Genomic DNA, 25,740 nt, shown 5'->3' with positions numbered 1-25,740 from the left:
GTTTAAACAATTGTCACTGTTGTGAAGTGCTGTTCTCATGGTTTACCACCAGAAGGGGCTGCTTGTGTTTTTTTAGGTCTCTATTATCTCTTTCAGTTTTCAGGAGGTCCATCGTCTTGTACCCATGTGTGTGATGACTCTGCAGTTTTATACTGAAAGGTTCAATTTGAATACAGGTGGACCAGTGCAGCTTCTCCCTCACCTTGGGATAAACTACCAAGCCCTCTGTGATGTTCTGCATCGTGGTCAGGACAATATCTGCTGTGAGGAAGGCTTCCGCTAAACAGATGCGCCTAGGAGAAAAAAAGCAGCTCCATCAGTTCTGGTTGTTCCCTGCAGCACTACCCACTTGCTGGCACTCCTCTCAGTGCTCCAATGTACACATTAGAGTGGCCACTGGTGAATGTTCCAAATATAGGGACAGCTAAAAGCTGTATCAAAAACATTACCACATTTAAATGGCTGACCTCCCTTTGTCTCCACGCCTCCCTGGCAGTCAGATCAGCTAAATAAATAAATAAATCAGCGGCAGGCTGGAGCCACAGTAAGCACTCCCAATCTTTATGGCTGTCCCTCCTACGTTTCCCGATTACAAAATGAAGGGCTCATCGGCTAAAATCCCACCAAATCCACACCCTGCTAAGCTTGTCACTACTCTGCCCATAATACTGTACCCCAAGAAACTGGTAAGAATCTGAAGGAGAGGTATTCAGGAAATAAAGAGAGGAACCTGGGGATAAAGGAGAGGGAAAATTTATTTATTTGCATTTTTAAGCCACCTATCCTAAAAATGGGCTCTAGGTGGCATAAAACATGGTAAGAAACAATAAATGGTACACAACATAACAAATATATATAATCATAATGAAGATAAAAAGACCAGCAATAAATCAAGTTCTGCTCAAAAACGATAGGGTCATCACACACAGAATACTAAAAGACCCTGGGACTCCTGAAAATAAAAAGCATATCCTCAAAAGGCAAGCAAGCCAAAGATCCAAAATCCCTCCTAAAACATAGGGGGTACAAATGAATGTAAAGTTCCACAAAAGAGAAAAAACTAATGTTAAAAAGCCATGAAAAAACAAGCTTTACACATTTTCCAAAGAGCCTGATATTTGCATAGCATGAGAAACCTTTTGTATTCATCTCAAGATACATCAGAGACAGAAGAAATACACAGCAGAGTATTCTTAGCAGAATAGAGAGACCTACTTGGAGCATACAAGGTGAAGTCTGTCCTCAAATACAGAGGGCTGGTCTTAAAAAGCACTCTAAAATATAAAGTCCTTTAAATGTCACCTGAAAAATGACAGGAAGCCAAGGAAGACATTTGAGTGCTGGGATAATGTGGTCTTGAGAGTCTTATGCCCAATAAAATACGAGCCACAGTATTTTTGACATATTGAACTCAAAATGCAGAAGAACCTAAGAGAAAGGAGGGGAGAGACAGAGAGGAATCCAAGAGCAGAGAGAGGTGAGGAGGGATGAGATGAAGAGAATCCTGGAGACAGTCAATGGGAAGGAATATGGGGACACGGTGATGAATGTAGGGAGGACGGGACATGGAGGTACCTGAGGGAGAAGAGGGGTTGTGTGGGAGAGATGGAAACAGACGTGGAAGGAGGGGGCACCAAGAGGAAGAAAAAGAGCAGAAGAGGAAAGGGGTGGGGGGAAGTAGAAGGGGATGATGGGTGCACAACATCTGTACCCCCCCCCCTCTTTTATAACATCCTAGATCTGCCCATGTCAGTGAAATCTCTTTTTCCTTGTACGGCCAGATTGAAAAGCAGGAAAACTGTGTGTCCTGAGTCTTGCTTAAAAAGGATATAAAAGAGTTGCTTATAAAGCAGGACACCTAGCCGCCCTAGCAGAGTTTTACTGAACAATTTCTCTTCTCATTCCCACAATCAGATCCGTCTCCTCCCTTTCTGCCTCCTGTCCAGCCCTCGTGCAAGTCAATCCCAGGGCCAGGCACTGAGTTATAGTTAAGTTTGGCTAAAGAGACATCAGTTAACTGAGCTCAAATCTTTTCAGCTGACCATGTTTGGGCAACTGCTTGAATGGTGAGATCCAACGGAGAGCAAAAAATCTAACGTAACACCATAAGACAAGCATTGGCAGGCAAAGGACTAAATGTGCTTGTACTTTTTTTCTTTCAACTGAAAAGTTTAGAATGTATAAAACACAATCCATATAAACCTGCTTTCGGTTTCATTTAACTGTGATGGAACTGTAGTGAATGTTTGTTTATTTTATTTATTTAAAAGCTTTTCATATACCGGTATTCGTAGGTACATCATATCGGTTTACATGGAACTTAACGCAATACATGGAACATAGTGAGGGTAACGTGAAAGGAAGAAATATCATAGGAACAAGATAATAAGAGAGAAGATACAATATGGGATTATTGAGGAACTTAACAAGATACCAAAGTAAAATGTAATGGAAAATACAATGACAAAGTAAGCTAATGAGGCTTTCATGGAGCCAGTGGTGGCATTATATAATTCCCTGTACGTACCAGGATCAGTCCAGACACCTGGGTTGTGACTCCGCACCAGCAGATGGAGACAGAGCAAGACTTGTCGGGCACCCTCACATATAGTAAGGCGCCACCCACAGCTCGTCAGTCTTTCTCTGTCTCCAGCAGATGGGGCAGGTTCACCCACAGGCTCTGAGGATCCCTGGGTAGTTGTTTAGCTAGTCAGGGTTGTTGGATTTGGTTTAATTTGGTTTAATCGTTTGGATTATTAAAAAGAAAAAGAAAAAAAAAAAAGGAGAGTTATAGAAAGGCTTCGCTTGTCCTGAAAGCCTCCCAGGGGGGTTGCGAGGTCCTGAGGGGACTACCCCTCCCTGGTCGAGGCCGCTGCTGAGGGTTGAGGACCCGGCCTGTCTCTGGCAGCAGCGCCGGGGGTGACACCGGGGAGCCCGGTTCACTCACCCCCGCTGGACCGGACACTTCAGGACCAAGGTCAGCGGACAGGTAGAGAAAAAAAAAAAAAAGTGACTTTGTTTTCTTTCTTGCCGTTTTTGCCGTCTGTGAGGTTGGCTTTGGTTTTGCAGTGGGAGCGTTCCGCGGCCGTTTTTGATTTTCTCTGGCCTCTTGGCGGCTGCGGCGGTCCGGGCCGGTGCGGTGCTTGCCGAGGGGCGTTTCGGGCCGCGCGCGGGGGGCTTTGTTTTTCTTGTTCTATCGGGCGGTGAAGGGCCGTCCGGCGGTCGGGGGGTTCGCGCTCGACCGCGATCGCCGCCGCGCGCTGCTCCTGAAGGAGAAGGCAGGGCCGACCTGTCCCCGCTCAGCGCGGGAACGGCGGCCATTTTAGGGTCCGTAAGGGAGGCCACGCGGCGGGCGGTGGAAAATGGCGGCATGCCGCCGGCGTTGTCTCCCCAGCAGCGGGACCCCGGGGGGGATCCCCCGCGGGGGGGCTGCTCCTTCGGCGGTTCGGAGTCAGGAGGAGGCCTCCTCCGACTCTGAGGCCTCGTTTTCGTCGGCCCTCGCGGTGCCTTGAAGTAAATTAAAAAAAAAAAAAAAGAGATACATAAATAAATAGATTTATGCTCAAAACGGAAGGGATCGTCGGTCAAAGGGTCGGTCTGATCCCCAGAAGAAGCGAGCGGGGGAGGGTCCCCAGAGACCCGTGGACCCGCTTAGAGCGGCGCTCGAGCCGCGGGGGCCCCCGGGAGACCAACTTTGCATTGGCTTCATCCGGGGACGTAGACCCTGATTTAGGGGCCCCGCGGGACGACGGTGCGCATGCGGACGTGGATACGATCCACGCGGGGCACAGTAAGGGCACCCCTGCGGTGGAGGGTGCCGACCCCAAGGTGGTGCGCTTGTTCCGGAAGGAGGAGCTCGCACCGCTTATTCCGGCTATTCTCCTGTAGGTGGGTGTGCATGCTCCACCCATGGAGCCTACAAAGGATTTACCACGATAGACCCGGTGCTGTTGGGCCTGACGGGACCCACCCCGGAGTTGGGCTTCAAGGTTAGTAAAGCTGTGGATAGCTGTACCCGTTGCCGGAGGACGCGCTGGATTCCCCGCGTCTTCCACGAGTGGACGCAGCGGTTTTGGTGGTCACTAAACGGTCGACGATTCCGGTGACGGGGGCCTCGACGCTCAAGGATATCCAAGACAGAAAGCTGGAGACTCAGCTCAAGAAAGTCTTTGGAGTTTCGGCTTTGGGCGTACTGGCCTCTAATAGGCAAAGTCCGGGCGGCTATTGGTAGTATTTGCCCTGAGAGCTGGCTTGCGCTGGGCTCCGGTGCTCAGGCCAAGGCGAGCCTCTCGGGTGAGGAGGCGGCGCAAGCGGACAACTTGGTGGCGGTTATCGAGTACAGCGCGGAGGCGATGCACGACCTTCTGCGGCCTTCGGCTAGAGCCATGGTCTCGGCAATTTCGGCCCAATGTCTCCTGTGGCTCCGTATTTAGCGGTGGATGGATCTCCCAGGCACATCTAGGCTTGCTCTCTTTTAAGGGGCAGTTGTTACTTGGCAAGCAACTGGACGACCTGATGCAGTCCCTTGGAGAAAACCGGGCGTTCTAGTTGCCGGAGGACAGATACAGGGCCCAGACTTCGTTTTCCAATAGGTCCCGCGTTGGGGGGGCCCAGGAAGTCGCGGCCACAGAGGTCGTCGGGGGCCCCGTATAGATTTAGTTCCTCTCGACGGTCGTCCTGGTCCCAGTCTTTTCGAGGAAGGACATTTGGACGGCAAGGCGGTTCCTCCTCAGGGACCGGTCCGAAGCCCGCCCAATGAAATGCGGAGGGCCCCTTCCCCGCAGCTGGCTCCATCGGTTACACCGGAGGTAGGAACCAGGTTGGCGCGGTTTTACGGGGAACGGGCCAGGATAATCATGGACCAGTGGGTCCTCAGCGTGATAAGACACGGTTACGCGTTACATTTTGCTCGGGTTCCGGCGGATATAGTTCTGGTGTCCCCTTACAAGGGAGGCATCAAGCGTTGGCAGTCCGGGATACGCTGCGATGCCTAGAAGACCTGGGCGCGGTAGTTCCCGTGCCTCCGGGACAGCGTCATCTGGGCCGGTATCCCATTTACTTCATAGTGCCAAAGAAGGGGGGCACTTTCTGACCCATCCTGGACCTCAACGGAGTCAACAGATGACTCCGCGTCCCTCGATCCCAAATGGAGACGGTCCGCTCAGTCATAGCTTCGGTTCGACCAGGGGAATTCCTGGCATCGCTGGCTCTGACGGAGGCTTACCTCACATCGGGAATTCGGCCGTGCCTTCAACGCACGCCCGTCGCTGGATCTGACGGAGGCTTACCTCACATCGGGACTTCAGCCGTGCCTTAAACGCACGCCCCTACTTGGACGATTGGCTGGTTCGAGCCAAATCCGAAATGCAGTGCCGACAGGCAGTCGACAGAGTCCTGCAGCTCTTGCAGTCGCTCGGATGGGTGGTCTATCTCGCCAAAAGCCGGCTGGTCCCCACCCAAACCCTGGCTTACTTGGGAGCGCTGTTCGACACGACGCAAGGCAGGGTGTTTCTGTCCATGGAGCGGGTCTGCAGGCCGCAGGGTCAGGTGAGCCGGCCTGTCCCTCCGGATTCCGCAGGTGTGCGATTACCTGATGGTGTTGGGATCGATGGCGTCATTGGGGGCGCTAGTCCCTTGGGCGGGCGCTCATCTACGTCCATTGCAATCCACATTGCTCTCCCGCTGGAGGCCGGTGTCCGAGGAGTTTTCTCTTCCCCTCCCGCTCACGGATCAGGCGAGGTCCAGTTTGCAGTGGTGGCTCAAAATCAACAATTTGACACGCGGAGTGTCTCTGCTCATGCCCGCCTGGACGGTAGTCGCCATGGATGCCAGCTTATCCGGCTGGGGGGCGGTCTTGCGGGGGCCGCTCGGTGCAGGGACAGTGGTCCAAGGCACAGTCACAGTGGTCCATCACTTGCTTGCAGACCAGACCGGTCACGTTGGGCGCTACAGTCGTTCCTCCCTTTGCACCGGGGGACTTCGGTCAAAGTGTTGTCGGACAATGCGTCCACAGTGGCGTATATCAATCACCAGGGCGGTACGAAGAGCCGTGCGATGGCGGAGCAGGCGTGGCTGCTAATGCTCTGGGCGGAAAGAAATCTGATCAACATCACGGCGTCCCACATCGCAGGAGTGGACAATGTCCAAGCGGTTTTCCTCAGTTGGCCTCGGTTGGACCCGGGGAGTGGGAACTGCCGGAGATGGCTTACCACCTAAGTTGCCAAAGGTGGGGAACGCCACACATGGATTTGATGGCCACAGGTCAGAATGCCAAGGCTCCCCGATTCTTCAGTCGACGGTGAGAACGAGGAGCCGAAGGGGTAGATGCGCTGGTACTCCCTTGGCCCACGGACGTTCTCCTATATGTTCCCTTCCTGGCCTCTGATAGGCAAAGTCCTTCGTCGAATAGAATTGCATCCGGCGGAGGTGGTCATGGTCAGAGGGGTGCCGGAGTGGTCACGACGGCCATGGTTCGCGGACCTCTTGCTCTTAGCAATGTAGGCTCCTCTCCATTTTCGGGGGGACGCGGGGTCCGGTATCTTTGGAGGACGTGGCTCACTTCTGTCTCGCGGCGTGGCTTTGAGAGAAAACGTTTAAAGACAAAGGGATAGTCGGATGCGGTGGTAGCTACCTTGCTGAGTTCTAGGCAGCGGTCTACGTTTTTTTGACTACGTCCGGGTCCGGACGGTGTTTGACGATTGGTGTAGATCGCGTGAAGTGAATCCGGGGTTACCATCCGTGCCGGATATCCGCGCTTTCTTCAGGCATGCAGCGCCCTCCGAGTACAGGTAGCGGCGCTTGGCTGTCTCAGAGGAAAGGTGCACGGTCGGTCGCTGGCTCATCATCCAGACGTGGCGCGTTTTCTTCGTGGAGCTACGCATTTGCGGCCTCAGTTGTGGCATCTTGTCCTTCCTGGACTCTTAATTTGGTGCTCTCTGCTCGGTGCCCGTCGCCTTTAGGAGGGCGACACTAACAGACCTTACCCTGCAGGTGGGTTTTGTTCTCGTAGCAATGGAGAGTTTCAGGTTACAGGCGTTACCTTGTCGAGAGCCGTTTGTGCGCTTCTCGGATTCTGGAGTCTCTCTAAAGACCGTTCCTTCGTTCCTTCCGAAGGTGGTGTCTGCTTGTCTTTGCACCAGACTGTTGAATGGCCTGCTTTCCTGAGGGCCCGCGGGCTGATCCGGACGCCAAGGTGTTGGTGAAACTTGATGTCCGCAGAGTTCTGCTCCGTTATCTGGAGGTATCGAATCCTTCCGGGTTTCGGACCAGCTTTTTGTTTGGTTTTTCGGGTCCAAAGCAGGGCGGCGCTGCTTCGCGAGTGTCCGTTTTCTCAAGGCAGGGCGACGCTGCTTCTCGAGTGTCTGTTTCTCAGTGGCTGAGGGCAGCCATTTCTCCTGCGTACCTATTGCAAGGTAAGCCTGTTCCGGTGAGCCTCCGCGCTCACTTGGTGCGAGCTCAGTCCACCTCGTGGGCGGAATCTTCGCACGTGTCGCCACTGGAGTTTTCGCAGGGCGGCAATTTGGAAGTCGTGGCATATGTTTTGCTCCACACTATCGGCTGGATGTTCAGAACCTGGATTCAGGGGGTTTCGGGGGGAGAGTTCTGCGAGCGGGACTCTCTGGTTCCCTCCCTCGGTAGTTCAGCTCTGGTACATCCCAGGTGTCTGGACTGATCCTGGTACGTACAGGGAAAGGAAAATTAGTTTCTTACCTGATAATTTTCGTTCCTGTAGTACCAAGGATCAGTCCAGGCTCCCGCCCAAGTATTGTTTTCGGTTTAAGAAGAGTCCGCTCGGTGGGTTTCGATTGTTTTTCAGTATCTGTTGTTGGTCCTCTGGTTCTGGAAGTTCTGATCCAGCTGAGGGTTTTTGGTTGAATCGGCCCTAGTGTGGGGCGGTATAGTTAGTTAGTTTTGGTTTCATTGCAGTTTTGCTTTGACATTCGTACGACTGACGAGCTGTGGGTGGCGCCTTACTATATGTGAGGGTGCCCGACAAGTCTTGCTCTGTCTCCATCTGCTGGTGCGGAGTCACAACCCAGGTGTCTGGACTGATCCTTGGTACTACAGGAACGAAAATTATCAGGTAAGAAACTAATTTTCCTTTAATTGGGAGAAGAGTGGGGTTATAGATTCTTATCATGGGGGAGTCTTGCATGGTTTATTAACAGAGGAAGGTTTACACTGAGGGGATGTGGGATAAGTCATTTATAGTTAAAGGGGGGACCAAAAGGAGGTAACTAATTGCCTGCGGGGTATTGATAAGATGTGAGGTAGTGAGTAGCTCGCTATTCTGGGAATGCCTGTTTAAAGAGCCAGGTCTTTAGGGGTATTTTTAAATTTCTGGGTGTATTGCTCTTGTCATAGGTCAGGGGGCATGGAGTTCCAGATGGTGGGTCCTGCAATCGATAGTGCTCGTTCTTTCGTAGAGTTGAGGTGTGTGGTCTTAGGAGAGGGTGTGTGTAGAATTCCTTTGTAGGCTGATCTAGCGGGTTGGGTTGGAGGTATGGTGTCGGAGGGAATCGTTTAGCCAATGTATATTACAGTTGTGTAGTGTTTTGTGAATGATTGAGAGATTCTTGTAGAGAATTCTGAAAGATATTGGGAGCCAGTGGAGGTCTTTAAGGATGGGGGTGATGTGGTCTTTTTGCGGGTGTTAGTTAGAATTCTGGCAGATGCGTTTTGCAGCATTTGTAGTGGTTTGATGTTCGTGGCGGGGAGGCCTAGGAGTAGTGAGTTATAGTAGTCAATTTTACAAAATATGGTGGCCTGAAGGACTGTACGGAAATCATTAAAATGGAGGAGGGGTCTCAGTTTTTTTGAGGTCATGGAGTTTGAAGTAACACTCTTTTATGGTTGAGTTGATTAATTTTTTAGGTTTAGTTGGTTGTTAATGGTGATGCCAAGGTCTCGTACATGTTGCGAGAAAGATACTGAAGAGGGAAGGGGGCTGCTATCGGGGGATCGTGCTGTGTTGTGGTGGGCAGAAATGATGAGGAGTTCGATTTTGGATGTGTTAAGGGCTAGGTGAACGCTTGTGAGGAGGTGGTTTATTGCGGTAAGGCAGTTTTCCCATGTTTGGAGGGATTTGGAGAGGGATTCTGTGATGGGGATGAGGATTTGGACATCGTCCGCGTAAATAAAGTGTGTGAGGCCCAGATCAGAGAGGAGTTGGCAAAGGGGAAGGAGGTAGATGTTGAAAAGGGTGGATAGGGAGGAACCTTGAGGGACTCCTTGTGTTAGTTTGATGGGTGTGGATTCCATGTTTCCTATTCTGACTTTGTAGTGTCTTTTCTTAAGATAAGATTTAAACCATTTCTGTGAGGCAGTTAATTAAAATGTTGTGGTTTATGGTGTCAAAGGCAGAAGAGATGTCAAGCAAGGCGAGAATGTAGAAGTGGCCATGGTCTAGTCCTTTGAGGAGGGTGTCTGTGAGAGAGATTAGGAGGGTTTCCATACTGAAAAATTTACAGAAGCCAAATTGGGTAGGGAATAAAATATTATGATTTTCTAAGTGGTCTGTGAGTTGGGTGATAACAACTTTTTCCAAGATTTTTGCTAGGAAGGGCAGGTTTGAAATGGGCCGGTAGTTAGCTGGATCAGCAGGGTCAAGGTTGGGTTTTTTTAGGATAGGTTTGACTATGGTCTGTTTTAAGGAATCCGGGACTATACCAAGGGAGAGTGAACAGTTGATAGTCTCGGCTAAGGGTTTAGCTATTGTGTTCGGGAACATTAAGAGGGCTTTGGTGGGGATTGTGTTGGATGGGTGTGATGAGGGGTTCCATTTTCTTTAGAATGGTTTCAATTTCAGTGGAGGAGATGGTCTCAAGGGAGTCTAAGATAGCATTTGGGTTTTTTGGGAAAGAGTTTGTATTGGGGGGGATGGGGGGGAAGCGTAGCATGAGTTTTGAAATTTTGTCTTTAAAGTAGTGGGCAAGTTCCTCACATTTGATTTTAGAGTCCTCATCGGGGATTGGGGGGGGGGGGGGGGGGGGGGGAGTAAGGTTTTGGTGAGATCGGCTACATAGGAGAAAAGGGTTTTGGCACTGAACTATAGTTATGAATTTTAATTGCGTAATAAGTCACGTTTAGTGTTGAGGATGGTGGTTCTATAGGTGTGTAGAGAGGATATGTAGGTGGCCAAATGGTTAAGAGTGAGGTCTTTGCGCCATTTCTTTTCTTTTATTCTAAGGTCATGTTTAAGTTTTTTTAGCTCAGGTGAATACCAGGGTTTTTGGTTGTTGTGCGAGTGATTTATCTCTTTGGAAGTAAGGGGGCATGGTTTATTAGCGATTTTATTGGTGAGATGGTTCCAGGTGGAGAGAGCTGCTTCTGCGCTTGATAGGTCTAGTTTGTCAAGGGAGTTGGCGAGTGAGGTGATTAAGTCTTCTTTGTGGCAGAGTTTTCTGAAGTGTATGGTGTTGCTGTGCGTTGGTCGGGGTGTGGATGTTTGCTCTATGGATAGGTTGGCTTTAATGAGGGAGAGGTCTGACCACGGGACGGGAGTGCAGGATGGGGTGTCAGTGGAATGTATGTATGAGTTAACGAAGATTAAATCGAGCGTGTGTCCTGTTTTGTGTGTAGGGGAAGTGATGATTGTTAGGCATTATTTAAGAGCAGGGCTTTTTCTCTTTCTGGTAAAACAAAGCAGTAGCATGGGATTGAAACTTCAAAAATATCAATCTGCTTCAGTTCATCCTCTTTTGATCTTACTCCTAGTTTTCCTTATTTTTCTGTCAATATTCTTTGTTTACTATATTTCTTACACTCTTTTAGAATATAGATGGCATTTTTTTATATTAAAGCCATGTTCCCTATTATATATTTTAATACACTCTTCTTCCCTGAATTCCCTCTTAGTGTTGTTTCTCTGCTTTCACAAGTCAGTGTGATGCCTTTAGGGGGTTGGAGGGGGAGAAGGGCTCTGAGGATGAGCAGCATAGCAGCACCTGATGTACTCAAAATGGTGAGAATGGATAAACAGGTGGAGCATTAAAAAAAAATAAAAAAACTTTATCCACCATGTCTCATGAATAAGAGTCTGATTTTAGTGATTTAGGGCCTGATTCATCAACTTCTTTTTCTATCAAACACAACTGGAGAAAAGCCTTATTGAATCAGACCCTCATTCTATTGAAGCTACAAATGCACATCTCACTGCCCTGTATTTAAAAACGTGTATTAAGAGAGCAATTTTTAAAATGCCTGTGCGGCCTCCAAGCTAATTTTCAAATGGAGAAATTACTTACCTGATAATCAGGACCAGTGGGTTTATGCTCTCCTACTAGCAGATGGAGATGAAGCAAGCTGACGTCACAGTATACATAACCCTGCAGTGACCCCAGCTTGCCAGTATTCTCTTGCTAGTTTGTCTGTGAACAGACTAGCAAAAAACTTGATTAAAAAATTATTAAAAACAGGTAAACAGAACTGTTCTCAACCAACCATAAACACTGAACTCACATAAGATTCTAGGTACCCCAAGCTAGGGACTGGATGAACACTTACCAATAATCCCTTGGGATCCAGAGCCCCACAGGAGGACTACCGACACACTCATGCGGCAGTCGAGGAAAACAGAATTATTAGGTAAGTAATTTTTCCATTTCAAGATTTCCAGTGTTTTGGCCCAATGTTTTCCTTTCTAATCCAACCAGACATCTTTGATACCAGCACCATGGATTTGACAATGTTTCAGTGAATGGGTATTGAGGATATGGAAATACAGCTCATTGAATTACAATGTTCAGATTTATGGGCCTCAAAGTTTAGAGATGATAAAACCTTCTTTTCGCAAGGCTCCCATTACCACCAGCTCGGCAGATATCGATGGGAGACAACAGACTAGCCTCTGCCCATGACATTGCCTGAGCCCTAGTGGAACGGGCCCTAACCTGAGTAGGCAACGGCTTTCCAACATTCACATACGTGGCTGTGACCATCTCCTTAATCAAATGAGCTATGGTAGCCCGCAAAGCTGGAGCACCCTCCTTACTCCTGCCATTTATTTATTTTTTTATTTTGTGTTTTTCTATACCGGCATTCGCGAAAGGTATCACAACATGCCGGTTTACAATTAACAAAGGGGTGTAAGAAGAATAAACAATAAGAACACTAACAGGTGTGGAACGAAAAACATTGCAGTTACAATAAACATTGCAGTTACAATAAAACAGGGAAATACACAACTGGGAGCAGTGAAGAGTCGATAGGAAATTAACAGAAGGAACAAATTTACATATTTATGGTATTTACTAAGTAATGGAGTATCGCAATGATGATGTTTATCATGTTAAGGTAAGGTCAGAGAGTCGGTTAATGGTGAGTTAAAGGTTCAGTTAGGGTCTGGGAAGGCTTTCTTAAATAACCACGATTTGAGTCTTTTCCTGAATGTTGGAAGGCAGGGTTCCTGTTGCAGATCCGGTGGAATGGAGTTCCATAGAGGTGGTCCCGCAGTGGAGAAAGCCCTGTCTCTGAAACTTAAATGCTGAGATGTTTTAGAGGGTGGAACCTGTAGAGATTTTCTATAGGACTCTCTGATGGGTCTGGAGGAGGTATGTTTTTTGAATGGGATTTGTAGGTTAAGCGGAGAGTGTTGATGAATAGCTTTGTAGATCAAGGTGATGGACTTATATATGATTCTATAGTGAATTGGCAGCCAATGTAGGTCTTTGAGAATTGGAGATATGTGATCTCTTCTTGTGTTTGTCAATATTCTTGCAGCTGTATTTTGAACCATCTGAAGAGGTTTAGTGTGAGATGAGGGGAGACCTAATAAAATAGAATTGCAATAATCTAGCTTAGAGAAGATTATTGCTTGGAGGATTGTTCTGTAGTTGAGCAAGTGGAAAAGTGGTTTTATTCTTTTTAAGACATGCAGTTTATGAAAGCAGTCCTTGGTAGTTTGGTTAATAAATGGTTTTAGGTTTAGCCGATTGTCAATGATAGCTCCTAGGTCTCTAACTTGAGATGTTTGTAGGTTGGCTGATGGATTTGTAGTGATGTTACTGTTTTCCGGAGATATGAGAAGGAGTTCGCTTTTTGAAGAGTTTAGGATTAAGTTTAGACTGGAGAGGAGGCTGTTGATTTCTAGAAGGCACTTTTCCCAGAATTCTAGAGTTTTTGTAAGGGATTCTTTAAGGGGAATGATGATCTGGACATCATCTGCGTATAGAAAGTGTTTTAGGTTCAGTTTGGTTAACAATTGGCAGAGAGGGAGGAAGTAAATGTTAAAGAGAGTGGGTGAGAGGGAAGAGCCCTGGGGAACTCCTAGAGAGGAAGGATAACGCTGTGATTCTTTGTTGTGTATTTTAACCTTGTAGCCTCTGTTGCCAAGGAAAGTTTTGAACCAGGCCAGTGCTGTACCTGTTATGCCGATGTTAGCTAACTGATTTAGGAGGATGGAGTGGTTAACTGTATCAAATGCTGCCGAGAGGTCAAGAGGATCAGTAAGTAGGCTTGACCTTTATCGAGACCCATGATGAGGTGATCTGTCAGTGATATGAGTAGTGATTCAGTACTTAATGATTTTCGGAAGCCATATTGAGTTAGGGAACAGGATTTTGTGGTCTTCGAGGTAGTCTGATAATTTGGTGTTAAATAATTTTTCCATTACCTTGGCTAAGAAAGGGTGACTAGATCTTATAGATTCCTTCGGGTGACTATGTTTCTAATCAGTTAGAAACAGGAAGAACACTGTGTAGCCTTTCCTTATGGTTGTTGACTTTGAAGACTGTGTTCCTGGTGGCTATATGTTCTGCGCATCGGATTTCTGAACTGCAGGCATTGTCTTGCAGAGAGCCGTTCCTTCGGGTGACTATGTTTCTAATCAGTTAGAAACAGGAAGAACACTGTGTAGCCTTTCCTTATGGTTGTTGACTTTGAAGACTGTGTTCCTGGTGGCTATATGTTCTGCACATCGGATTTCTGAACTGCAGGCATTGTCTTGCAGAGAGCCGTTCCTTCGGGTGACTATGTTTCTAATCAGTTAGAAACAGGAAGAACACCCTGTTTCTCATACCAGGCTTCAAAAACTTTCGAAACCCGTACATAGGCCAAGGAAGTGCAGAACTTGCGAGCGTGGAGCAAAGTGGCAATCACTGCAGAGGAATAACCATGCTTTAACAGGCGAGCCCTCTCAAGGGCCAAACCATAAGATAGAATAGAGTTGGATCCTCATGAAGAACTGGTCCCTGCTGAGACAGATCCATGTGCGTCAGAAGATAAAGGGGGGCCTCCTCTAGGAGTCATTGCAAATCTGCATACCACGGCCGCCTGGGCCAGTCCGGCACCACCAGGAGTACTAGCCCCCTGTGGCCTTCGCTCTTGCAAATTATCCTGCCCAGCAAGGGTCATGGAAAAAAGGAATAAGGCAATCTGTCTTCCAGCCAGACCTGTATGAGAGTATCTATTCCAGGGACCACAGATCTCTCCTGAGATTGTAGAAGTGAAGAACCTTTGCATTTCGAGAAGTCGCCAGCAGGTCTAGGAACGGAAGGCCACAGAGATCCACAATCATCTGAAATGCCTCAGCTGACAACACTCACTCTCTTGGATCCAGACTCTCTCTGCTGAGAAAGTCCGTTCTTACTTTTTTTTTCCTGCAATTTGAGAGGCCGAGATCATCTGCAGATGTCCTTCCGCCCATTCCATCAGCTGGTCTATTTCCTGCGACACTTGCTGGCTCTTAGTTCCTCCCTGGCAACTGATATAGGCCACTGTCATTGTGTTGTCCGAAATCACGTGAACCGCTTGATTCTACAGCCTGTGGCTGAACTGCAAGCATGCCAGCCATACCGCCCAGGCCTCCAGGTGATTGATGTTCCAGCGGGACTCTTCGGCATTCCAGCACCCCTGGGCCGTTAACTCCAGATAGTGAGCTCCCCAACCATGGAAACTCGCATCTGTCATGAGTACCAAGCAGGTCGGAGAGGACAAGGAAACTCCCTTTCTCAGATGATCCTCCTGCAACCACCACTAGAGGCGGGAGCAGATTTCCATTGGCAAGTGGAGCCGAACCACATAATCCTGAGACTACGGATTCCAATGAGATAGCAAAGAGCACTGAAGAGGACGCATATGCACCCTTGCCCATGGCACCACTTCCAGGGTAGCTGCCATCAAACAGAATACCTGTAGGTAGGACCTCACGATCAGGCATATGGTGTTCAACTGATGCACCTGAGACATCAATCTCTGGATCCAAACTTCCGGTAGGAAAACTCTGTCCTGTACCGTGTCGAACCGAACCCACAGATACTCCGACTGGCATGGCTGAAGATTGCTCTTGGTCAGGTTCATCACCCAACCAAGCTCCTGCAATAAAGAGATCACTTTATATGTCACCAGGTGGCTTCTTCCTGAGACTTGGCTTGAATCAACCAGTTGTCCAAATATGGATGCACCAGGATTCCTTCTTTTCCATCATAATCTTGGAAAATGTTCTGGGAGCAGTGGCGAGACCAAAAGGCTGCGTCCAAAACTGATAATGATGCCCCAACACCGCAAAGCGAAGAAAGCATTGGTGTTCCAATCAGATGGGAATATGAAGGTAAGCCTCTGACAGATCCAAGGAGGTCAAAAATTCCCCTGACTGCACTGCCATTATTACAGAGCGTAAGGTTTCCATTCGAAAATGAGTCACCTTCAAGTGACTGTTGACCCTCTTGAGATCCAAAATGGGATGAAAGGAGCCCTCCTTCTTGGGCACAACAAAATACATGGAAAATCTCCCCATACTTTGAGAACCACAGCCCTCAGTCTGGAGGAGCCTTTGAAGCGTGAACTCCACTGCCTGCTTCTTCTGTGGAGAGTAGTAAGGGGACACCATGAAAAGGTCCCGAGAAATACTGTGAAATTCCAGTGCATGCCCTTTGCGTATCACCTCCAGGACCCACTGGTCCGACATGATCTCAATCTACCTGACCAAAGAGAGAGACACATCGCCCTTTTTCCTGTTCTGGAAGGTGGGTCGTCAAACCTTCATTGGGAAGCTCGGGAAGGTCCACCACCTGAGCCCACTCCTCTCTTGGGCTGCCAGGGACGAAAGGACTGAGACCTACCGAAAGGCTGAGTCCACTGAAAGGTCATCCCTCTGTAGGGGCAAAAATGCCTGAAACCGACCCCCTCATACCAAAGGGATGCTATAACTGTTTCTTATCCTCTCTCAACCGAGACACTAGAGACTTGCCTCACTTACTGGACAGTTTCTCCAACTCACTCCCAAACAAGAGCAAGCCTTTAAAAGGTATCTTGGTAAGATTGGCTTTGGAAGCTGTGTCAGCTGACCAATTTCGCAATCAGAGTTAACGCCTGGCCACTATCACCAAAGCCACTCCTCTGGCCAAGGTCAGGACCAAATCAGAGCCTATATCTGCTAAAAAGGCGGCAGCAGGCTGCATAACCGCTCTGGAATTCCTCCAGACTCATCCACCTCCTGAAAGAGAAGCAGACAAGATTTCACCACTAGGGTGCAACGGGAGGCAATCTGTAAATTAATCGCCACTGTCTCAAAGGCTTGCTTAAGAATAGCCTCAATCCTTCTATCATGTACATCCTTCAAAGCTGTTCCTCCCTCTAAGGGGATAGTCATCTGCTTAGACACAGCACATACCAGAGCATCCACTTTGGGAAAACGCAAATTCTGTTTCACAGCTGGATCCAGGGGGTACAGGGCTTCCAATATCTGACCCCCTTTAAAATTTGCTTCTGGGGCATCCCATTCCAGATCAATCAATTCCTGGATGACATCCATCACTGGGAAAAAAAGAGGTTTTACATAAGGAAACCAAAATGGAATTCTTCTTTGGCTCTGACATAGCATCCAAACCAAGAACACCCAACTGTTTCAAGTTCTGAGAAATCAGGGCTGGCAGTTCATCTCTATGAAAAAAACCACAATATGGTTCCAGCCCTGGAAGAATTTCCCCATCTTCCAGGGAATCTGGATCAACCTCATCATCAGTGCCATCCGGATTCCTGTCGGGAACACCTGCAGGGAGTTGGGGTGAGCTCAGGCGCTTAAGTATAGAACTGGAAGAGGGAGGAGTCCCTGGCTGAGGACAGAAATGGGGGAAACAGAGGACTGAGCCTGAAGAAAGGATTGTAAGCCTTGAAAAAATTCCCCCAAGAAAAAGCAGCTAGGTCCAGACCAAACCCAGAAGGAACTAGGGCTGGTCCCACAGAGCTGCTCTTGACAATGGAGAAGCCAGTCAAGGGAGAACCAAGATCTGGCGAACATATCAAGGCCATGACCAACCCATCATCAGAATGGGAAGAGCCAGGCTTAGCAAAATCCGAGGAAGATAACTCTCCCTGAGCATCTGAGCAGCGCTGACATAGGTTAGAAGCCAGGTCAGGCTGAGAAGTCCTAATATGACAGGCAACACAAATAAGAAGATGCTTAGGCTTCTTGCTTACCGATGCCATAGCTGTGGTAAATTGCATTGGAACAGCTCGCACTCAAAAATGAAATGCGCCCAAAAAATAAGTGCGGCAAGGTGCATGTGCAACCTGTGCGCCAAGCACATAAAAAAGTTTGTGCATGTAAAAAGCACGCCCAAAAACAGAGTACACGATGCGTCCAGAGCAGACACACTGCACACACAGACAGCCTATAGAGGGCAGCAGAACACGCACAAGAGCACGCGAAAATGGCCACCGTGACCTACCACGCGGAGTGCAAGAAAAAAGCCTAAGTGTGGTGCCTAGCCCACCAGGGGCCACTCAACCTGCCAGGCTGCCCAGTTCCCCAACCCCAACGGGAGCAGGAACGAACGTTGGCACGGTTCGCCGAGAACGGAGACCAGAGGAAGTCCTGAAACTCCTCTGTCTGATTCAGGGAAAACTTTCTTTTTTTTTTTTTTAAACCTTACCTGAGCTCAGCACTTACCGGCTGAGTACAGAAATGGTCTCCGGCTGCAGAGGGAGATGGCATCTGCCGTCACCATCACAATCACACTCTGCCTCCTGCACCCGCTGCCTTTCAGCTGAACTAGCAGCTAAGTCCACGCCGGGAAACACAGCTACCTGACCAAGGCACACCTCTGAGGGACCACGGAAATCGCCTCAGGAATTCTGAACTGGGGGAAGGACCTTTAGGTATCACCGCAGGAGAGCGGGGCTTTCTTTTCCTGAATTTAGAATTTCAAATTTTTCCTTTCAAAAAGCTCAAAGCAATCCCCATAGGGAGATGAACATCCACCATCTGCTGGAGACTGAGAATACTGGCAGGCTGGAGTCACTGCAGGAGTATATATATTGTGACTTTAGCTTGCTCCGTCTCCATCTGCTGGCATGGGAACATAAACTTACTGGAACTGAGTCCATCTGTCTACATGCCAGGAAAGGAAAAATTAGCTTGTAGGTCTGGCTCTGAATGGGGGATTGGTTTATATACTCCAGAGTGCAGTAAATAAATGAATGCTATGTGCCTGTACCAGCATTCAGTATGCAGCCCAGCAGGAGGAGGTAAGACCCTCTTCTCCTCCCACTGGGCTTCAGGGACACTTTTAGGGGTTCATGGTTGGGGGCGGGGGGTGGTATGGGGATCTGGTACCAAACTACTTTTTTTTTTTTTAGCTAGGAGATGTGGTGGTGGTGGTGGTGGTGGTGGGTGGGAGGCGGGATCCAGCGCCACTTGCTCACTACAATTTTATCTTAGGAGGTGGGACTGGTACTGCTTGCCCATTACTTTTTATTTGTTTTTCTTGGGAGGATGGAAGGGAAAGGAGAATCGGGGCTTTCTTAGTTATCCTTGTAACTTTAGGAGAGCTATTTAGCTGACCTGAGTTATCATGATAAAGGTTCGCCATGTCCCTGAACACCTCTAGTGCTGCCTTTTTTTTTAATATCTGGAAGAATTCTGTGCAGGCAATGATTTGCCTGGACAAAATTTTGCTGTGAACAGGGAGAAAATTTCAAATGATGGGGTCTGTTTAGCTTTCTCTAAAATTTAGATGGACAAACGTTTGGAATATTGACCTCAGTATGTATTAAAAAAAAATTCTGATAGCTTCAGTCGATTACCCAGGCATCTCATGGAACCTAAAGAAACATCATCTATGAAGGTCAGACTCTGTGACATGGTGCAGTGTGTGGGTTAATGACTTTCAGCCCTTTCTTTCTCTCTGTCCCACCTCCTTTCCTACCCCCTCACCCCCCCCCCCTCTCCAGGCATGGTCCTTCACCTATTGGCGCTGTCATCCAGGGTGCGCTCAAACCACTGCACGGCCGCTGTCTGGAGCGGGTTCATGAGCAGGGTCATCAGGTGGCGAGCAAGGCTGCAGCAGCGCTCTGACCGCATGGGGTTTCGCTTGTAGGGCATAGCGCTGGATCCTGCAGGGAGTGAGAGAGAGGGAGAGCAACAGAGCCAATACAAATAGAGCAGGAGAGGGCAGGTTGAACAGATGAGAGGGAAGGGAAGGGAAGATGTATGAGAGAAAGACAAAAGAAAACAAAAGGGGAGGGGAAAGGAAGTCAGAGAATAATTTATGTGTACAACACAATGACCTAAATTCTCAAGGACAATGTCTCACTTTATCGGATTTATGGTGCAGAGTCTGCACCATTCTTGTAGCTCTCCGCTGGATTGTCTCTACTCTACATCATTCTGGTTTTGAAAACTGCCTTTCCAGGATTAAATTAGCCCTTCCAAAGCAGTGTATAGCAATAAGGTAGTCAATTACGGTATATTAAAAAATATAGTGCACAGACATGCAAATCCTACAAATAGAATAGTTAAAAAAAAGCCAGATCAGAATATGATGCCTCCTTCCCAGTGATGGATTTATGATTTTGGCACCCCTAGGCACTGTTGGTGCTGTTACCCCCGTCATCCCTCTAACACCCCCCCCCCCTCCCACACTGGTTGGAAATCAGGGTGCAGAAGGTCTAAGATAGTCAGCTAGTTTCCTGTGGCAGCTCAGGGGTAGATCAAGTGGCAAACATTAAAAAATTCTAAAGCAAACTGGCAAACATTTCCATCTTTTTATTGGATGATGAAAAGTGATTTCAAGAATCAGTACAAGGAGAAGACTTTAGGAATGGGGAAAGGAAGGGAGGAGGATCAGCAATAGGATGAGGAGAAAGGAGGAGCAGAGTGAGAAGGAAAGAGGACTAGGGATGGGGAAGATTAGGAATCTGGGATGGGGAAGAGAAGGGGGAGAGAGGGAGGTTACTGTATTGAGGAAGGGGAGGAGGGAGTAGGAAGGGTTGGGGAGTGGGTTCCAGGATCTGAGGAGAAGGGAGAGAGCTTCCAGGATCTGGGAGATAGAATCCAAGATCAAGCGGGGGAGGATATGAATTGCAGTGGATGGAGAGGGGAGAAGGGAGGGGTCCCTACCATGCTCAAGTCCTGCTCCTCCTTTTAGCCCCTCTCTAATAACCCACCCAATATGACAGACATACACACACTCCTCCTCTCTCATGATCCCCCTTTGTTCTGTCTTCTCCAGGCTCTCCTGCTCCCTGCATGCGGCCTGGAGGGGAGGTACTGGATCAGGAAGGAGAGGGCTGTTTTCTGCTAAGTGAGATTCAGCACAATTGAAAGATAACAAATTTTCAGCCAGCCTGCTGCCCCCAAGATTTCTGCTGCCCTAGGCACAGGCCTGTCCCTACCTATGATAATATGGGGATCTTTGTGCCTGTTGAGATTTCTTTTTTTTTGAATGGAAACCTTTTTGTTTTTTTTCAGTAAGAACTACTGTCCCTTGCACTCCTTGAACTTACAGGTAGGTGGCAGCCTAACTCCTGCTGTGCTCTTCAGTTTCTGGCAGCTAAGATTAAACAGGTAAACCTGCCATATACCACAAATTAAGGCTTGGAAGGCATTCTCCCCCATTCTCCACAAGAAGGTGTAATGTTGCAACATTCTCTATTGTGATTAGTCAGGAAGCCAGTGCCTTGGGCTTTCATTGGTTGTACAGTACCAGCTTTAGTGGGGACTAGTCTAGAATTCATTGGAAGCTCTGTCTTGGCTGGGAGTGAAGAGGAACCAGATATGTGCCAAGGGGCCTTGTCCCCAGCTTTACACATCCTTGTGAGGACAACCTAACCTGAACCACCCTAGAATTGTTAAGCATAGTGAAACTTGTTTAGATAGTGTTAATTGCATGAATCTTTATATTTTTAGCTGTTTACAAATTAAATTCTTTTTTCTTTTTGTTGTTCTAATTGTTAATAAAAATTTTAGTTTGTTAGCTCTGTGACTTATTTCAGATCTCATTAAATCTCCAATGTCTGCCTCTCCACCAACCCTCTTCTTCATAGATCCCAGCTCATTTTTGTCATTCCATCCTAAGCACAGTCCTGCTGCAGATCTTAAGGTCACCTGCAAAAAGACAAACCTTTCCTACCAGCCTTTCTGCAATACCATCCATGAACAGCCCCTGTATAAGGTCCTATTTCAGATCCAAGGGAGGCCCCGGGATAAGAAGGTGAAACTCTTATCCCCTGTTGATGCTTACCAATCTGTTCCTTCTCAAAGGGCTCCTCTATTTCCTTCAGATTCGCCAGCAAGCGAATGTCAGTGCAAATCTAAACATAAAAAAACCCAAAGTAATAATCATCCTAGTTCCTTATTTATTCCACCTAATAGTGCCAGGTGAGCTGATGGTCTCCTGTTCACAGGAGCAGTATACAGATCCTGGGTGAGGCAGGATTCCCCAGGCCGATGCCCTGGTCTGGTGGCAGTCTTGCACACCATGCCAGGAAGTCTATTTTTAGGTCTGAAATCTGGTGGGGTGCAGGTGCATCACAAGGGCAATATGTTGAGGCTCCATGGCAGGCTGGGAAATCGACATGGCCTGTGCTCCTTCCTCCTTTCCAAGCTCAAACTACGGCAGCAATGATGGGCTAAAGACTTGCGGACATTTTCTGTCCCTGCCTGCCTGCCAGCATATACTACAATGCAACTTCTACAAGGGATATGTAGAATAAAATATAACCCCCAAACCTCCCCACCCCACCAACCCACCCCAGGTTGCTCTAGAAGTCCTGGCATCCGGTGAGGAAGGAAGTTGCCATGTATGAGTGAGTCCTGCCTGCATGTGTATCTGCGCCATGACTCCTGCTCATGCCTCCACAGCCTGCTGACGGCAGGCATCTGAATGCCCTTCCTTAAGTAGAGTAAGAATGCATAGGAAGTGGTTCATAGATGGGTGGGGGCCCCTCACCTTGTGGACAGAGGCACCCATGCTTGCCAGTACTGCCAAGATCTCCACATCCACTTTCCGACTGTAGGTCTGTCCGGTCACCAGGTAAGCACTATAAAACATGAAAGACACATGGTTAGAGGGAGGAGCGTGGACCCTCTAGGTTCCACTGTCAGATACGTGCAGCTCTGTTCAGTCAGCTGTGTTCTATGAGCCCAGCACCACACACACACTGGTGCTTCCAGGAACTGGCCTCAGCCACAGCACTGTGATTTTATGGGCATCATTTTACCCAGGTAAAAAGCAGAAGCTTGTGGAAATGTCAGAGAATAAACACCTTGGCAATCACTAGTAGTAGCTTTATCCTGCCGTGTAACAAGCGTATGTACAGTTCCACAGATGCTAACACTTATGCCTGATCAGGTCATAAACTGAATCTCTAGTCTTTTTTGTTGGGTCTTTGATTCTTTTAAAAGAAAATGAAAATGGGACGAGGGTTTCAGGTAGGAGCACTGTAATATACACAAAAGTGTCTTTGGGCCTTAATATATTTCTCTAAGCTGCTGTATTCCTGTGCTCCTCTCACTGCCAGTCTGTACACATTTCTTTCTGCAGAACAAACAGAGCCAGGAACTCCCCTGTGAATGGAAAAAGGATTGCAGTCATTGGGGTGACCCTGCTGGCACTAACATATTTGATCCTGAATGAGATAAAAAAAAAAAAAAAAAATTCTCCACTCAAGCCTCCATCAGGGCTACAAGCCCTGATGGAGGCTTGAGTGGAGAACTGGAGGAGTGGCTTGAACTGGAGGAGCAGGTGCCATAGCCGAGAAGGATACCCCAGGACTCCCTTCCAGCAACACAGAGCAACCACTACTGGACCACTGGGTTAAACCCTGAAGTTTCCTTCCCAAAGATTTGAGTCTGTCACATCTGTCCTATGACTGCGGCACCCAGGTCAGACTCATTCCCGCCTTCATACATACCGTTTAAACCCTGCCATGGTCGTCACCAACCTGTCCAGCTCCTCCACCTGCAGGAGCAAAACACACAGAATGAGGACACAGAAATGCAGGCGAGAAAGGGAGGTAGGGACTGGATATATTGCACCACAACAGCAGAGCTTCCCTGGGGTTTTTGGATTTCAAAGTAAGCAAGTAAAAAATGAGGATTAGAAAAGCCTCTGTAAACCAGGCTTGTAGGAGCCTTCAGACCCATGGGTCAGGTTTATATTTCACCAAGATTTCAGATCAGTTTCAGATTTCAGATCACTTTTGCTTTCATACCTAACTTAAAAGCTTCACTCAAGAAAAAGGAAGGAAATAAAGAAATCCTGAATTTTATTTAATTTATAGCAAAACACACAAAGATCTGACCCCCTCTGCTTATAAATCTGTATGTAAACTGCATTTAGAGTCAGGCTGTGATTGAATTGGTCCACTGATTTCCCAGTAAGTACATGAAGAACATAAGAACATGCCATACTGGGTCAGACCAAGGGTCCATCAAGCCCAGCATCCTATTTCCAACAGTGGCCAATCCAGGCTATAAGATCCTGGCAAGTACCTGAAAACTAAGTATATCCCATGCTATTGATGCCAGTAATAGCAGTGGCTATTTTCTAATTCAACTTGATTAATAGCAAGTAATGGACTTCTCCTCCAAGAACTTATCCAAACCTTTTTTAAATCCAGCTACACTAACTGCACTAACCACATCCCCTGGCAACAAATTCTAGAGTTTAATTGTGCGTTGAGTTAAAAAAAAAAACTTTCTCTGATTAGTTTTAAACGTGCTACATGCTAACTTCATGGAGTGCCCCCTAGTCCTTCTATTACCCAAAAGAGTAAATCACCGATTCACAATTACCCATTCTAGACCTCTCATGATTTTAATCACCTCTATCATATCCCCCCTCAGCCGTCTTTTCTTCAAGCTGAACAGTCCTAACCTCTTTAGACCTTCCTCATAGGGGAGCTGTTCCATCCCCTTTATCATTTTGGTCACCCATCTCTATACCTTCTCCATCGCAACTATATCTTTTTTGAGATGCAGCAACGAGAATTGTACACAGTATTCAAGGTACAGTGTCACCATGGAGCGATACAGAGGCATTACGACATTTTCCGTTTTATTCATCATTCCCTTTCTAATAATGCCTAACATTGTTTGTTTTTTTGACTGCCGCAGCACACTGAACCGATGATTTTAAAGTATTATCCACTATGATGCTTAGATCTCTTTCCTAGGTGGTAGCTCCTAATATGGAACCTAACATCGTGTAACTACAGCAAGGGTTATTTTTCCCTATATGCATCACCTTGCACTTATCCACATTAAATTTCATCTGCCATTTGGATGCCCAATTTTCCAGTCTCACAAGGTCCTCCTGAAATTTATCACAATCCGCTTGTGATTGAACAACTCTGAATAATTCTGTATCATCTGCAAATTTGATTACCTCACTTGTCGTATTCCTTTCCAGGTCATTTATATATATATTGAAAAGTACAGGTCCCAATACAGATCCCTGAGGCACTCCACTGCCCAGCCCCCTCCACTGAGAAAATTATCCATTTAATCCTACTCTCTGTTTCCTGTCTTTTAGACAGTTTGTAATCCATGAAAGGAGATCGCCATCTATCCCATTACTAGAAGCCTCTCATGAGGAACTTTGTCAAATGCCTTCTGAAAATCCAAATACACTACATTTACCGGTTCACCTTTATCTATATGTTTATTAACCCCTTCAAAAAAGTGAAGCAGATTTGTGAGGCAAGACTTGCCTTGGGTAAAGCCATGATGACTTTGTTCCATTAAACCATGTCTTTCTATATGTTCTGTGATTTTGATCTTTAGAACACTTTCCACTATTTTTCCTGGCACTGAAGTCAGGCTAACTTGTTTGTAGTTTCCCGGATCGCCCCTGGAGCCCTTTTTAAATATTGGGGTTACATTAGCTATCCTCCAGTCTTCAGGTACAATGGATGATTTTAATGACAGGTTACAAATTTTTACTAATAGGTCTGAAATTTCATTTTTTAGTTCCTTCAGATCCCTGGGGTATATACCATCCGGTCCAGGTGATTTACTACTCTTCAGTTTGTCAATCAGGCCTACCACATCTTCTAGATTTACCATGATTTGGTTCAGTCCATCTGAATCTTTACCCATGAAAACCTTCTCCGGAATGGGAATCTCTCCAATTTCCTCTTTAGTAAACATCAAAGCAAAGAAATTGTTTAATCTTTCCGCAATGGCCTTATCTTCTCTAAATGCCCCTTTAACACCTCGATCATCTAATGGTCCAACTGACTCCCTCGCACGCAGGCTTTCGGCTTCGGATATATTTTTAAAAAGTTTTTGCTGTGAGTTTTTGCCTCTACGGCTAACTTCTTTTCAAATTCTCTCTTAGCTTGTCTTATCAATGTCTTACATTTAACTTGCCAACGCTTATGCTTTATCCAGTTAATTTTAGAATTATTCACAAATCCCTCACCATTATTCATAAAAACATCCACCACCAGACTCCACTAGACCTACTACACCCTCTCAAATTACACTCTTCAGCTAGACCTTTGAGAGATGCCTAT

General features: G+C 47.3%; 1 protein-coding gene across 1 annotated transcript in view; it reads right to left on the bottom strand.

The window, feature by feature from the left end:
- The window catches only part of ADSL (adenylosuccinate lyase), a 109,137-nt gene that overhangs the window by 17,107 nt on the left and 66,290 nt on the right, over nt 1-25,740 (bottom strand). The window contains exons 6-10 of the mRNA XM_029590232.1: nt 23,134-23,180; nt 22,170-22,260; nt 21,462-21,531; nt 19,185-19,332; nt 203-293 (exon numbers count right to left, since the gene is read on the bottom strand). Coding sequence (XP_029446092.1) covers nt 203-293; nt 19,185-19,332; nt 21,462-21,531; nt 22,170-22,260; nt 23,134-23,180 — 447 coding nt within the window. The remainder of the gene's footprint in view (nt 1-202; nt 294-19,184; nt 19,333-21,461; nt 21,532-22,169; nt 22,261-23,133; nt 23,181-25,740) is intronic.

The sequence above is a fragment of the Rhinatrema bivittatum genome, chromosome 2 (assembly GCF_901001135.1).
Source record: "Rhinatrema bivittatum chromosome 2, aRhiBiv1.1, whole genome shotgun sequence".
Taxonomy (NCBI): Eukaryota; Metazoa; Chordata; class Amphibia; order Gymnophiona; family Rhinatrematidae; genus Rhinatrema; species Rhinatrema bivittatum.
The sequence above is the reverse complement of the archived record's forward strand: the minus strand, read 5'-3'. Positions and strand labels throughout refer to the sequence as shown.